At 38.3% G+C, this 14,781-nt stretch overlaps 1 protein-coding gene across 1 annotated transcript in view; it reads left to right on the top strand.

Annotated features, from left to right (window-relative positions):
* Positions 1 to 14,781, top strand: part of LOC149140408 (Putative lysine decarboxylase family protein) — a 145,241-nt gene that overhangs the window by 23,271 nt on the left and 107,189 nt on the right. The window contains exon 2 of the mRNA XM_089447663.1: positions 5,731 to 5,859. Within this exon, the coding sequence (XP_089303789.1) occupies positions 5,731 to 5,859 (129 nt within the window). The remainder of the gene's footprint in view (positions 1 to 5,730; positions 5,860 to 14,781) is intronic.

The raw sequence follows: 14,781 nt of genomic DNA, 5'->3' as shown, positions 1-14,781 counted from the left end.
GCTCCCTTCATCACATAATTACCTACAACAAGCATGTATCTTAATGCTATGATAAGATATTTCCTTACAGCCACCTATGCTGTGAACGTCACTGTCAATGAGTGCTTCTTTAGGATTGCGGATAATGGCTACTTTAGGCTGAGTATAAGGACCCTCATTAACAACATTTTAGGGCTTCGTTTGAACCATGTATAATAGCATATTAGGATCTTCACTAAATGCGGATTAGGGCCTCCTTCTAGATCTCGGTAGAGCCTCCTACATGCAGCAAAGGAAGCCTCTCCTTTACTACGACTTGCTGTGAGTAGAAGCCTTCCCTTGACTGCTCTTATAGGGCTTCCTTTGACAACGGATGGGAGGTGATTTTCAGACCTGCGTTTAGGGCCCCTTTAGAGCTTCTCTTGACAGCGGATGAAGGGTCCCATAGACTGCAGATTAGAGAACCCTTTTAGGCTGTATATTGTAGCTCCCTTAGACTGCGTTTAGGGCACTCTCCCTGACTGTAATTTAGGGCAACGTAGGAACTCCAAGAAGACCCTTTCTCCTCCACGTCTAGGGCTTCTCCTAGACTGTAATATAGGGCTCTCCATGGCAGCCTATAAGAAGCTGTGTATAAGACTCCTCCATGACAACATTAAGCCTTTTCCATGACAACGTTAAAGTCATCTCCATGTCAACGTTAAGGCTTCTTCCATGGCTATGTTAGGGCTTCATCATGACTGAGTTAAGGTTTCTTCATTAGGGCAGCGTAGAGCCTAGGGCACTCCCTCTAGATCTCTCCTTCATCAAAACCCAAAATAGAAATGAAGAGAGAGATCACAAGAGTGAGTGAGTGTCAAAATGACTTGAAGGCCACCTCTATTTTTAATAAAACGTTGAGGACAATGGGGGTTAATTTGGTCGCTGGCAGACCTTGATGAATTGTCACATAACACAAATAAATTCATATCTCCATGAATACATGTTGGAATCGAATGATCCTTAGATCAATCCTACACCTCTCGATAAGAGGAATCCAAGAAAAATATCAGCTGCCATAAATAAGAAGAAGCACATGGAGTTTGGCCCTAGTTGCCAATTTTAACATGGAGCCACTTGAAGTTATAAAAGTAATAATTTTCTTTTTCTCAAATACAATGAAAATAAATAATTTTATGAAGATCGACCATAGCTACAGTTTCAACAAAGTTTATGGGCCCTACTCAAAGTGTGTGCACTGTGAACATATGAGAGCCAAATCCCCAATAACCTATGACAAGCTATACCCGAAGAATGAAAGTGAGATATGGGGCTTGTAATGTGGGATGGAAAGTGTTAAGTATGGTATAGAGAAAATCAAACACACTATCTCAATCATGACTTTCCAAGTAGTGCCCCTCCAATAACCCAAAGGGCCTTAAGGAAGATCCTATTGGACTAGGGTCAAAGATTACCCCCCTTGGTAAGGTGAGAGAACAAAAATATGGTCATGGTCTGTCAATCTTCCAGATCGCCCCATTGTCAAAACTAAATGCCCAAAACAAAAAGTATAAGCACCCGATTGCAAAATGATCAAAGTATCTTTTGAATAGCAGCCCACCTCCATCTGAGTGTAAATGTCGGATGGTGAGAAGCACATGGCTAATGCAAATGGTGAAGGCATATCACATATCATCATTTACTGGTGGCTGGTAGGGGTTGCTAACTGGCTGACAAATGTAGGAGAACAAATTCCTCCTATGGGGTTACCCATTTTGGTGGGTAACACGCTCGATGCCCCCTAACTTTGTTAATTTTTTTTTCTTAAATTTAATAGAAACCAAAGTTAAATTACAAGAATCAAAACTAAATTTTTTAATGTCAATGTTAGTTGTCTTGATATAAGTTAAGAACAATAGTATTTGGAACTAATAGAACAGTTACAAATGAACCCAACCCATAATGCTATAACACATTCTTTCTGTAAGACATTTAGTGAACTCAACCTTTTTTTCCTTCCTGAGTTTCCACTCTTTCCTACAAATAGTTCATAGGGTGAAACTCTAAAGATGTTCCAAACTTGTTCAGATCAGTGGCACAATTGTTGATGTTATGTAGTTGCCTAATTATAGTGTTTGGTTGAATGTTATAGGTTGGCATAGCAATGCCATGGAGAGATGATATGTATGTCAAATCTGTCAGGGTAGGTGTAAATATAGCTATAAGTCAACTTGAATAGTGTGTTTATGAGTATTGTGTTGTTTCATGAAATCCATCTAAACAATTATGATCGTTTGGTTTCCACTCTTGAAAAGTGGCTAATATAGTGCACATTAAACCAATTAGTCCCTTTCTAGTTTTCAACTTTACTCTGTATCTGATTAAGTTGAGATGGATTGTATTTTCTTTGGCATCTAGGTAATCAGATCCCCCCCCAATGTGTCGCGAATCGGGCGAATCAAACACGATTCTAGAGGGACACGTGTCCAATTCGAGGCAATTGCGTGTCCGAAAATCAGGATTTGTGTCCCACGAGAATCAGATTCACTCCCACAACAAATCCTGATTTTCGAACACATGTCTGGCAAAAAGGGACCCGCGCGGTTGCTAAAAGGCTGATTTGGGTAGTGTTTCCTCACTTTCATTTGTGGATTTGGACCTATGGGAGTGTGGGAGCAACCAACAAAGGAAATTGGCTTTTTTTGGAGGTGATTCAAGCAACATGTACGTGGATTTATCTTCCTTTTTTTCCTCCTATTTTTGCTACAACAGTGTGCCTGTCATTTTGTTTACATTTTTTAATTTATTTTTATAGTAGTCATGGCTTAATCAAGGGCAGCAAGGAAGAGGCAAAAAAAGGGGAGGAATATCCCCGTTGGTGATGCTCCGCTCTTTCAGTTTCATGTGGGTCTGCTAGTGTTCCATCTGTGTTGAGTGGGACTGCAACAACAACTTCAAATGTTGAGAGAAACAACAATTTAGCATGACAACAAGCTCAAGAAAGTAAATATCCCTTGTGGAAGTATGTTACAAAAGATCAAGGGCCAGGCAACAAGTTAAAGGGAGGAGGCAATGTTTTTTGGAAATGCAACTTTTGAAACATCCAATTCAAGAGCACCTATTTCTGTGTGAAAGCACATTTGTTGGGATTACCATCTTGTGGACTTGGAGCATGTTCAGAAGTGATTGCATCTAAGAGGAAAGAACTAAAAAGAGAGACCAATGTTGGTGTGGCAATGGTGGTTGCATCATCTAAGAAAAACAAGGATGAGGATCCCCTTCCATTCTTAAGGAAAAGCAATGTTAGTTATCCATTTGGGAGTTCCGGTGGGGGTGCAGGTCAAGCAACAAAAAGGAGGACACTTGGTCCAATGGACAAGATATTTCAACAAGAGAGGCGAGAAGAGATTGATCTCACCATTGCCTTCTTTTTCTATCTCAACTTCATATCATTTAATGTTGCACGATCACCTTTATTTATTGAGATGTGCCGAGCTCTAACTCAAGGGGCTCCATTGGGGTATGTGCCTCCTGGGTCAGAGAAGCTTAGAACTACATTGTTGAGTAAGGCAAAGGAGGTGGATAAAATGCTTGAGCCTATTAAATCAACATGGCCAACATCTGGGGTTAGTATTGTTTCTGATGGATGGATAGATGCAACACACCATCCACTCATCAACTTCATGGTGTCTTCCTTGAATGGACCAGTTTTCTTGAAAGCAGTGGATGCTCTTGGAAAATACAAGGATGCACAATATATGGGTGAGTTGTTCATTAAAGTTATTGAAGATGTAGGTGTTGATTCTTGTGTGCAAATCATTATAGACAATGCATCTATTTGCAAGGCTGCTGGCATGATCTTGGAAGCTAAATATCCACAAGTATTTTGGACACCTTGCATTGTCCATTCCTTGAATTTAGCACTCAAATCTATTGCTTTTGATGTACCCTGGATTGGAACTCTTATTGAGGATGCACAACATATCTACAACTTTGTACAAAATCATACCAATGCCCTCACAATCTACAAAGAGTACACACATCTATCATTGTTGAAGATCGTAGATACATGATTTGCCTTTACATTCATCATGCTGAAGAGGTTGAGGGAGGTCAAGACTGCTCTTGGGTCCATGGTTATTTCAAAGTTTTGATCTTTTTGGAGAAAGACAGATCAAGCAACCTCAAAAAGAGTCAAGGACACAGTATTAGATGATGCTTGGTGGGAGAGGGTAGATCTTACTATTAAGATCATGGACCCTGTCACTGCTTTGTTGTGATTTGCAGATATAGACCAACCCATCCTAGAAGCACACCTTTGCATTGATTGGCTCACTCATTGAATCCAAAATACTACAACCATGAGTGGCTGAATGGTGGACCTTCACGCAGATTCCCTCCTCACATGGATGGTGAGATTTCACAAGGGAGGAAGGATGCATTGAGATAAATATTTCAGGATAGAGCATCCCTTGATGAGGTGGAGGATGCCTTTGTAGAGTTTTCCACTAGCACTGGGCGATTTGCAGGCTATGATGTTATTAGAGACAGGGGGGCTAAGAAGCCCTATTCTTGGTGGGCAACTCATGGGGCAACATGCCCTCCTCTACAACAGTTAGCCATGAGGCTCCTCTCTTAGGTTACTTCATCCTCTTGTTGCGAGAGGAATTGGAGCACATATGGGAATCTGTATAGTTTGAAGAAGAGCAGGCTTGAGTAGTCTAGGGTAGAGACAATGGTGTATGTGCACACCAACCTTCGTCTTATTTATAGGCAGAGGGAGGAGTGGTTGAAGGGACAGACAAAGATATGGGATGTCTTTCCTGATGACATGTGTTTGGACAACAGTGTTAAGTTGGCATTGACCAACTTGGATCTTAATGACCCAGTGCTAGAGCCTACCATTTTTGATGATGGCGATACTCTTGAGGGGTCATCCTTCACGCTAGCAGATGCAAAGATTAAAGTGGATACAAAGGCAAAGGATGCAAAAGAGAGCAGTGGTGGTACTGATGCTGATTTTGATGTTGATGACTTTGAGCTATAAGCAGCACTGCAACAGCAAGCAGCCTATGAGATTCTTTGGTTCCAGGTTCGAGTGTCTACTTGTTTTGTATTTGCTATATTCCATTGGCATTCCAAGTTAGGAGTCCTTAGGACTTGGTACCTATGTAATACATTTTGATTTTGATGACTTAATGAGAAAGCTACAGTTTATGGTTAATTTCCAGTTGTAAACTTGTATCATTGATGAATCATGATTGCATGCATAATGTTACAAACTTACAATGTACATGTATGAATCTATGATTGAATTTGTTACTTGTATCATCATGAGAATTTGTGTAATATCATAATATGATGTACCTATTATATATATATATATATATATATAACATGCCCTGTTCCGAGGGGTCTTCGTGTCCCATGTCAGACTCTCGTATCCCCGTGTCCTGCGTGTCTTGTGTTCCTGTGTCAGGTGACTTAGCTTGGCATTTGTTAGTATTCTTTGTTATTCTTGTGCTGTATAGCAGTGCTGTTGAAAACTGTAAGTTCACCTATATTGAGTAGATATGATTTGGCATTATTATTGAACTGCTGTTTTAGAAGTTGAGAATGTTAATTACTTGTAAAGTTCATGCACTGATGATTTTTTTGTTCTTTTTGAAATTCTAAATTTAGTAGATGAGTCAGCCATATTGAATTGATTCAAAAGTTTTAGTTGAGTTTGAATCTTGGTTTCCTTAAAAGTTTGACTTTAAATTTTTTCAGGTTTGCATAGAGATACAGAAATGCTATCAACTTGTTCACAACCTTGGAAGGGGAGCTGTGTACTTGGGTTCTTCAAGAATAAAGCCAGATCATCACCATTTTTTGCAAGCCATGGAGCTTGCACGAGAGGTAAAAGCTATTAAGAGACATACCTCTTCTGTCCCTTTTTTTTATTATTGAAAAATGTCTTATATTTACAGAAAATTATTTACAACCAAAAAAGCAAAATGCAGAAGCGTATACACAGTGAACTTCATAACCTCTTCCTGATTGCAACTAGAGCACAGGTAAAAGCAAAATATTCTATGTATCCAAAGATTGGGCAACTTTGATGAAAAGAGCTCCCTTAGCCAAAATCTGATGGTGTCCCTCATCTTTCTACAATGTGCTGAAAGAAGACAAAGATTAAACTTTTAATTAAAAACATATACCTGATTTCCACAGCACAATAACATTGAGATCTGCAAGCAATGCCAAAGCCCTAGTAAGGAACTTTTTTGTTCCCAGCAAACATATCTTTGGGGAAACCTCTCAGGTAGCTCCATTCATTCTGAGGATGGTACGTATTGTAAACTCTAGATTCTCTAGGGTGCAAGGCTAGGTCAACTCCTCATGAATAGTGCATAAATAGTTCGTCAACAATCTTCTCAACAGAGTAACATGTTACAAAGTGGGATTTGAACTTGTCAGCATAGAAATTTTTACCCCTTTGGAAGGTGAAAAGCTTGGTAGATCTATGATAGAAAATCTCAGTGCAACATCTACAAGAATTTGCCCTATAACACCACAACAAACTCTTCTCTCCATTTGGGCTAGAGCTTGCAAGCCACAAGGGGGGGTCCCCCTAGCCTCGCATGCAATGTTTTCCCTTAGATCTGCAAAAAAAAACACAAAAAAGCACACAATAATTTCCTTTGACCAACAACTAAGTGGTTAAAGAGGTTATAGAATAATTTATGACTAAATTGGTGGAATTGTCTTCAGTGTTAGCTTCAAATAGCGAAAGAAAATATAGGAAAGAAGGTGATTCAAATGGCAGTCTTATTACCAAGAAAAAGGCTTAATAACTTCTAAAATATTGCACAATAAATTATTAAAATGCCGACAAACTTAGCGAGACGGATAAGAGCAAAACCGAGCTTTATTTTATTCCTCAAAAACCAGGAGTCTGCCTACGCCAAGAAGTTAGTTATAGAACCTGTTGACCACTACAGGTCAACTGCCCATAGCAGTACACCCCCTTTTTCTTTGCAAAAAGGGGTAGCGCTTGATCAACATGTCCGTGCCATTCAACAGTCATCAGCAGCTTGATCAATTTATTTGATAACCCAGTCTGCATGTATAAATTTGTAAATAATCTTAGCAGATGTGAGTCATTTCCATAAATTGCCTAGGTGGACCTAACTTTCTAATGATAATCTACGTCCCGGAAGGTTTTTTGTCTCACCGATCCATGATCGGCAGAGTTTTCCTTCAGCCTGACCCCAAAGCCGGGATGGATTTTGTCATTAGAATCTTAGGAGAATCCTAGTGTGTTAATCTGCTAGATTATAGTTGTGTTGCAGAACTGGGTGATTTATGAGGGTCTATGTCAAATGGGTTTTCCCCCCCTTGGGATGTAAAGTTGTAAAAGTCATGATGTAAAGTGTCTTAAGGGTTAGAAAATGTTTTAGTCACCTCATAAGTCATAAGTGCTAGGTCCTAGCTGATTTTTCCAAAGGCTAAGTTCGAGGATTCATTTAAAAATGAATTAAAAAATTAAAAAAAAATTAAAAATAAATAAATAACTGAAAAATAAAACAATAAATAAAAAATAAAAAAAATAATAATAAAAAATAAAAAAATATTTTTTTTTTTATAAAATAAAGCAAAAACCCTAAAAAATAATAAAATAATAATATTTTGAGTAAATACATGCAAAATTTCATTTTTTAATGAATTAACAAATTCGACGGATGAGATTAAGAGATGTCTTGATCCTCATCGACAGTCGAGATCATTTCGACATGGATCACTCGAACTAGCTGTTGGGATCATTTCCTTTAAATAGGTTGCTAGGGGTCATTTGAGAAGATAGGATCTGTGAGTCTTGTGCTGAAGAAGCTCTCTTGTAGTTCATTTTTCTTGTGCAATAAAGAAGACTTTGGGGTTAAAAATCTTGCTGGTGTTACTCTTCTGAAAATGCTGTAAGATTGTTCTATTTGTTCTGCATAATTTTATTTTCAGCCATTAATGATAGCTTAATGAAGATTGATCTAGGCACAGGTATCTTGTCTGATCTTTGGGGTTTGAATGATAGTTTAGATTCTGAAATATATTGGCAAGTATCTCCATTTGATCGAGGTTTCACTATTGTTTTCTCCTTCTACATTGATGGTTGATTTTAAGCTGTGTAGGAAATCCTTTTTTCAGATTACCGGGCGTTAGGGGAAGTTCTCGGCTGAACCAGCCAACTCTCGGATTGTGTTTTCTGAAAGAGCCCAGCCAGTTCTTGATCCCGGGCTTATCATTCGAAATATTTTTTATGAATGCTTGCAGGGTTTTCTGAAGCATTTTACATTTAAATTAAATTCTGATAATATTACTGTGATTATTGATAAATCTGGCTACTAAAGATCCTTAGATCTGTAAATACTGTAATTTTTTTGGTAGATCTAGGGTTTTGATTTTGTTTACTGCAATTTTTTTTTTGTGATTTTAGGTTAGTTTTGAAGGGTTTTACTTTAAAATTTTGTGTATATCTGCCGGGTTTTGTTTTCTTCTTGCAGGTTACAGACCTGAGACAAGATCTTGAGTTTTCTCGGTCCTCTGGGTGCTGCGTTGATTGATTGACCATCTGCTTGGCTGGCCGTGGAAGCATCAAGGCCCAGAAATCACGTATTGAAGGGAACATATTTCGATTCAAGGGTTTTGCTGTTCTGTTACCCACGTGAAAAACGTCAGGCTGCCTGCAAAATATGCGTGAGTCCTTCCATGCCGTGGCTTCATGTAGCTGAAGCCGTCAAGAGAAAAGAGCTGCAAAACGAAATCTATACGGGGCTGGTTTGTATATGCATAGCGTCAGGTAGCAGGTCCAATCTAAAACGAAATCGTCCTATTCAGAAATGCTCAGAATCGACCCGCAGGCACTTCGACTTGAATAGCAACGGTGGCCTCAAACCTACCCACGCGTTTTATTAAATCACCATCACCTGGTTGCTGGAGGCTGCATACTTTCAAACAGTGGCGTGAGTTTATATCAGGCATCGATTTTCAAATTTTTTGCGTGGACGTGACTGTCAGGAAAATGACGCATCATTCAGAAACCTTTCAACGTGAACTATTCCTCGCCAGGTAACAAATCAAATCTCAGTCGAAACGCTAAGGTGAGTTTCAAATCAATTCACATTTGCTGCCTCACGCCGTCGAAATCTCTGTCCACCGCATGATATCTCGCTGCTGTCCCTCGCTGTTAGTTATACCTTCGTGGGCTTCTTCTTTACCACGCTGCTGCTATTTCTCGTTGCCACCGTCCAAACTCCTGCGTTCATGTGCCTTCCTTCCAATTCCGCAGCTGCCGTCGGAAACCTGCAAGGGCACGTTCGATTTCTTTTACGGACCAAGTTTATTGCATGCGTGAAATGTATGGGCATAACCGATATATGTTAGCATAGTTTAAGTGTCGCATTTTTTTTTTTTTAGATTTCTAAATCTCCGCATATATTATTTGGTTTTCTTTTCAAATTTTGATTTGGGGCTAGATTTAGTTTTTTTTTTTTTTTTTTTAGACTTAGTTTTATTTGTATGTTTCTTTTTATTAAAATTTTAGATTTAGAATAGACGTTAACATTAGATTTTAATTTAGGAATTAAATTTTTAGTTAAATAGTTTAAATTTTATTTATTAAGTTTTAGTTTTATCTTTTAAATCGTTTCAACTTTTTAGATTTTATTAATTAAAATTCATAAAATTTTTTTTTTTTTTTTTTTTGCAATTTCAGTCTTAGCTCGGGAAATTTTTAGGTTTCATCTTTTATGCTGAGGCTAAAATTTCTGACGTGGGAATTGGTGTTTATCGTTCTTAAATGCTCATTTGAAGATTAACTGCATAAATATGATCTCTGATGGTTGTTTAAAGCATTTACCTTTTAAAATTTTAAATTGCTAAGCTATTAAGCCTTTATTGATCATCTTGCATCTGGCAAAAGTTAAGCTTTCATGATAAATGATTGCTCTTCATGGTTTATATTGCTGCAGTGTCTGATAATTAATCGATTAAACATTTACTCTCATAAGGCACTGGTCCATTAACTCCTAAATCATTTAAGTGCTTGTTCCCTATCGTGTCTCCCAACCCAACTGTTTGGCAGTTGGTCTTCATCATCTCACAGGGTCTACCCCCCTTAGCCGTGGGAGACAGGCTTAAACGGAGAGATCGGGGATCAGAGTGACAGCCCCCGGTCTGAGCGTTGTCGTGTCAAACTGTGCGACAACATTTTTTGGCGTCGTTGCCGGGGACATTTTATTCTCGGCATTTCAACAACAATCATCCTTCTCATTTCTTATCTTTTCATCTGGCCCGGCAACGCCAACATTTTTTGGTGCCGTTGCCGAGGATACTTTATTCTTGGTGTTTCAACGACTTTTTATCATTCATCGTTCATCTTTCTATCATTCGTTTGAGCCGGCAACGCCAACATTTTTTGGCATCATTTGGATCTTTTCATCACATATCAACAACTTCTCTTCAGTTCATTTCTTGTTTGGGTGGCGACTCCATTTTCTTATTTTTTCCCAGACAAGAAGCCTTCCTCATATCTGCTTGTGTTTCCTTTTTGGATCCTAGAATTAGATTCATTGTTCAAGTGGCGACTCCACTTCTTTCATCTATTGATTTTCTTGAGCAGAGATCTCGTTCTATCATCCATTTGATCCCGTATTATTCATCATGGATTATTCATTTAAACCATGTCATTTTACTGACCGCCTCCATGATTTTCCGGAGGAGGCCATTTCTAAATTACCTGTGTTTTCGGGTGGTGATTCAATCGCTGTTAGAAGGCATCTAGGCTTGTTTACTCGTATAATGATCATATATTGTAGACCCCCTCAGTTTAATCATGAAGATATCAAAATGCGTCTTTTTGTCTTTTCTTTAGAGGGTGATGCTTTGAATTGGTTTAATAATTTTCCTAAGGATTCTTTCACTTCCTTACAAGACATTGTCAATGCTTTTAAAGATAGATATGGTAATCCAAACAGCTTGCCTTCTGCCCCTAAAATTGTGCAACAGAATAAAAGTAATTTGATAAAAGGTCCAGCTGACGGTGAAAGATTCCAAGACGATTCTTCATATCAGAATGTGTCATCCACCTGTACTATTGTAGATCAAATTCATTGTAATGGAAAAGCAGGGATAAGTGACAACGAAAAGGAAGATCAAAAGCAAATTATACAAGAACTAATGATGCTGGTAAAAAATATGGAGATTAATCAAACTAATTATGTCAATGATGTGAGAACTTTATGCACCCACCTGGAAAAACGTAATAGGGAGATGGAGATTATGCAAAATCAGCATGCTAAAGAAATTGAGGCCATGAAGACTAATCATGACAGAGAAATTAGATTCATGCAAAGCAAGATGTCAGGCTTAGAGGAAAATATGACGACCATGAAAGCTGATCATGATAGGGAAATTAATTCTATGCAAAACAAGTTATTAACTATGGATGAAGAAATGACTATCATGACGTTCGATCATAATAATCAGTTGGCCACCATGCAAGCAAATCATAAAGAAGAAATAAACTCTATGCAGTATTGCTTGATGAACTTAAAGGAAAAGACCGATAAAGTAATAAAAGATATGGAAGAAGACCATGTCAGGCAAATCAATGCTATAAAGGTTGAACACTCCAGTCAGATAGATGCCATTAAAATACAGGTTCAAAAGTTTCAACAATGGTCAGAGGATAAAAGAAACCAGGAAACATCAATAGATCAGGAGCCTTCTCATTTGTTACAACAAGTTCCATCTTATTATGAGGAGGTCATTGGTTCGATTGAAAGATGGTTAATTGAAGGTGATCCAGATAGACTTAAAAATGATAAAGATCAGATGCAGGATAAAGATAGACATGTCCAACATACTTCATCTGATAACTTTGAAACAGAAAGTTCCATGTCATCAGTGATACAACCTGCCACAAAGAAAAAGCGCAAGAGAAAGAAAATGAGAAGAAGATTTGATGCATCAGACGGCCGCGAGCAGCTTGATTTTCGGATAGGAAAAAGTCCTACCATATGCAGAATTGGACATGGCACATCCGACAAGCAGCCGACAGATTTGCCTGAAAGCAGGCAAATGCTCAGTATACACTATATTGAACACATCTGATGCCATGGGGCATCCTTTGTATTGTATTTCTAACCCTACTCCTTGTCATTTCAGCATTTTTGTTTTAGGATTAGATTTACTTTTCTAGATAGTTAATAAATGAAGAGCTTTTATTTTTCTTGTGCTTAATGTATATGATGATTTTTTGGATGGACGCTACTTATGTTTTATTGTTTGTTGCCTGGATGCAGATTCTGGATTCTCACATTCCTACAATGCAGCAGCGTGTCCCCAAGTAGAGCCAGATGTTGACCACTACAGGTCAACTGCCCATAGCAGTACACCCCCTTTTTCTTTTCAAAAAGGGGTAGCGCTCGATCGACATGTCCGTGCCATTCAGCAGTCATCAGCAACTTGATCAATTTATTTGTAAACCCAGTCTGCATGTATAAATTTGTAAATAATCTTAGCAAATGTGAGTCATGTCTGTAAATTGCCTAGGTGGACCTAACTTTCTAATGATAATCTACGTCCCGGAAGGTTTTTTGTCTCACCGATCCATGATCGGCAGAGTTTTCCTTCAGCCTAACCCCAAAGCCGGGATGGATTTTGTCATTAGAATCTTAGGAGAATCCTAGTGTGTTAATCTGCTAGATTATAGTTGTGTCGCAGAACTGGGTGATTTATGAGGGTCTATGTCAAATGGGTTTTCCCCCCCTTGGGATGTAAAGTTGTAAAAGTCATGATGTAAAGTGTCTTGAGGGTTAGAAAATGTTTTAGTCCCCTCATAAGTCCTAAGTCCTAGGTCCTAGGTGATTTTTCCAAAGGCTAAGTTCGAGGATCCATTTAAAAATGAATTAAAAAATTAAAAATAAATTAAAAATAAATAAATAACTGAAAAATAAAACAATAAATAAAATATAAAAAATAAAAATAATAATAAAAAATAATAAAATAATAATTTTTTTTTATAAAATAAAGCAAAAACCCTAAAAAATAATAAAATAATAAGATTTTGAGTAAATAGATGCAAAATTTCATTTTTTAATGAATTAACAAATTCGACGGATGAGATTAAGAGATGTCTTGATCCTCATCGACGGTCGAGATCATTTCGACATGGATCACTCGAACTAGCCGTTGGGATCATTTCCTTTAAATAGGGTGCTAGGGGTCATTTGAGAAGATAGGATCTGTGAGTCTTGTGCTGAAGAAGCTCTCTTGTAGTTCATTTTTCTTGTGCAATAAAGAAGACTTTGGGGTTAAAAATCTTGCTGGTGTTACTCTTCTGAAAATGCTGTAAGATTGTTCTATTTGTTCTGCATAATTTTATTTTCAGCCATTAATGATAGCTTAATGAAGATTGATCTAGGCACAGGTATCTTGTCTGATCTTTGGGGTTTGAATGATAGTTTAGATTCTGAAATATATTGGCAGGTATCTCCATTTGATTGGGGTTTCACTATTGTTTTCTCCTTCTACATTGATGGTTGATTTTAAGCTGTGTAGGAAATCGTTTTTTCAGATTACCGAGCGTTAGGGGAAGTTCTCGGCTGAACCAGCCAACTCCCGGATTGTGTTTTCTGAAAGAGCCCAGCTAGTTCTTGATCCCAGGTTCATCATTCAAAATATTTTTTATGAATGCATGCAGGGTTTTCTGAAGCATTTTACATTTAAATTAAATTTTGATAATATTACTGTGATTATTGATAAATCTGGCTACTAAAGAGCCTTAGATCTGTAAATACTGTAATTCTTTTGGTGGATCTAGGGTTTTGATTTTGTTTACTGCAATTTTTTTTTTTGTGATTTTAGGTTAGTTTTGAAGGGTTTTACTTTAAAATTTTGTGTATATCTGTTGGGTTTTGTTTTCTTCTTGCAGGTTACAGACCTGAGACAAGATCTTGAGTTTTCTCGGTCCTCTGGGTGTTGCGTTGATTGATTGACCATCTGCTTGGCTGGCTGTGGAAGCATCAAGGCCCAGAAATCACGTATTCAAGGGAACATATTTCGATTCAAGGGTTTTGCTGTTTTGTTACCCACGTGAAAAACGTCAGGCTGCCTACAAAATTTGCGTGAGTCCTTCCACGCCGTGGCTTCATGTAGCTGATAGCCGTCAAGAGAAAAGAGCTGCAAAACGAAATCTATATGGGGCTGGTTTGTATATGCATAGCGTCAGGTAGCAGGTCCAATCTAAAATGAAATCGTCCCATTCAGAAATGCTCAGAATCGACCCGCGGCACTTCGACTTGAATAGCAACGGTGGCCTCAAACCTACCCACGCGTTTTATTAAATCACCATCACCTGGTTGCTGGAGGCTGCATACTTTCAAACAGTGGCGTGAGTTTATATCAGGCATCGATTTTCAAATTTTTTGCGTGGACGTGACTGTCAGGAAAAGGACGCATCATTCAGAAACCTTTCAACGTGAACTATTCCTCGCCAGGTAACAAATCAAATCTCAGTCGAAACGCTAAGGTGAGTTTCAAATCAATTCACATTTGCTACCTCACGCCATCGAAATCTCTGTCCACCGCATGATATCTCGCTGCTGTCCCTCGCTGTTAGTTATACCTTCGTGGGCTTCTTCTTTACCACGCTGCTGCTATTTCTCGTTGCCACCGTCCAAACTCCTGCGTTCATGTGCCTTCCTTCCAATTCCACAGCTGCCGTCGGAAACCTGCAAGGGTACGTTCGATTTCTTTTACGGACCAAGTTTATTGCATGCGTGA

Source organism: Pinus tabuliformis, chromosome X (assembly GCF_031772625.1).
Source record: "Pinus tabuliformis cultivar Carrire ecotype Pingquan chromosome X, CPIR1, whole genome shotgun sequence".
In the NCBI taxonomy this organism is placed as follows: Eukaryota; Viridiplantae; Streptophyta; class Pinopsida; order Pinales; family Pinaceae; genus Pinus; species Pinus tabuliformis.
Note: the sequence above shows the minus strand (reverse complement) of the source record. Positions and strands in the feature narration are given on the sequence as shown.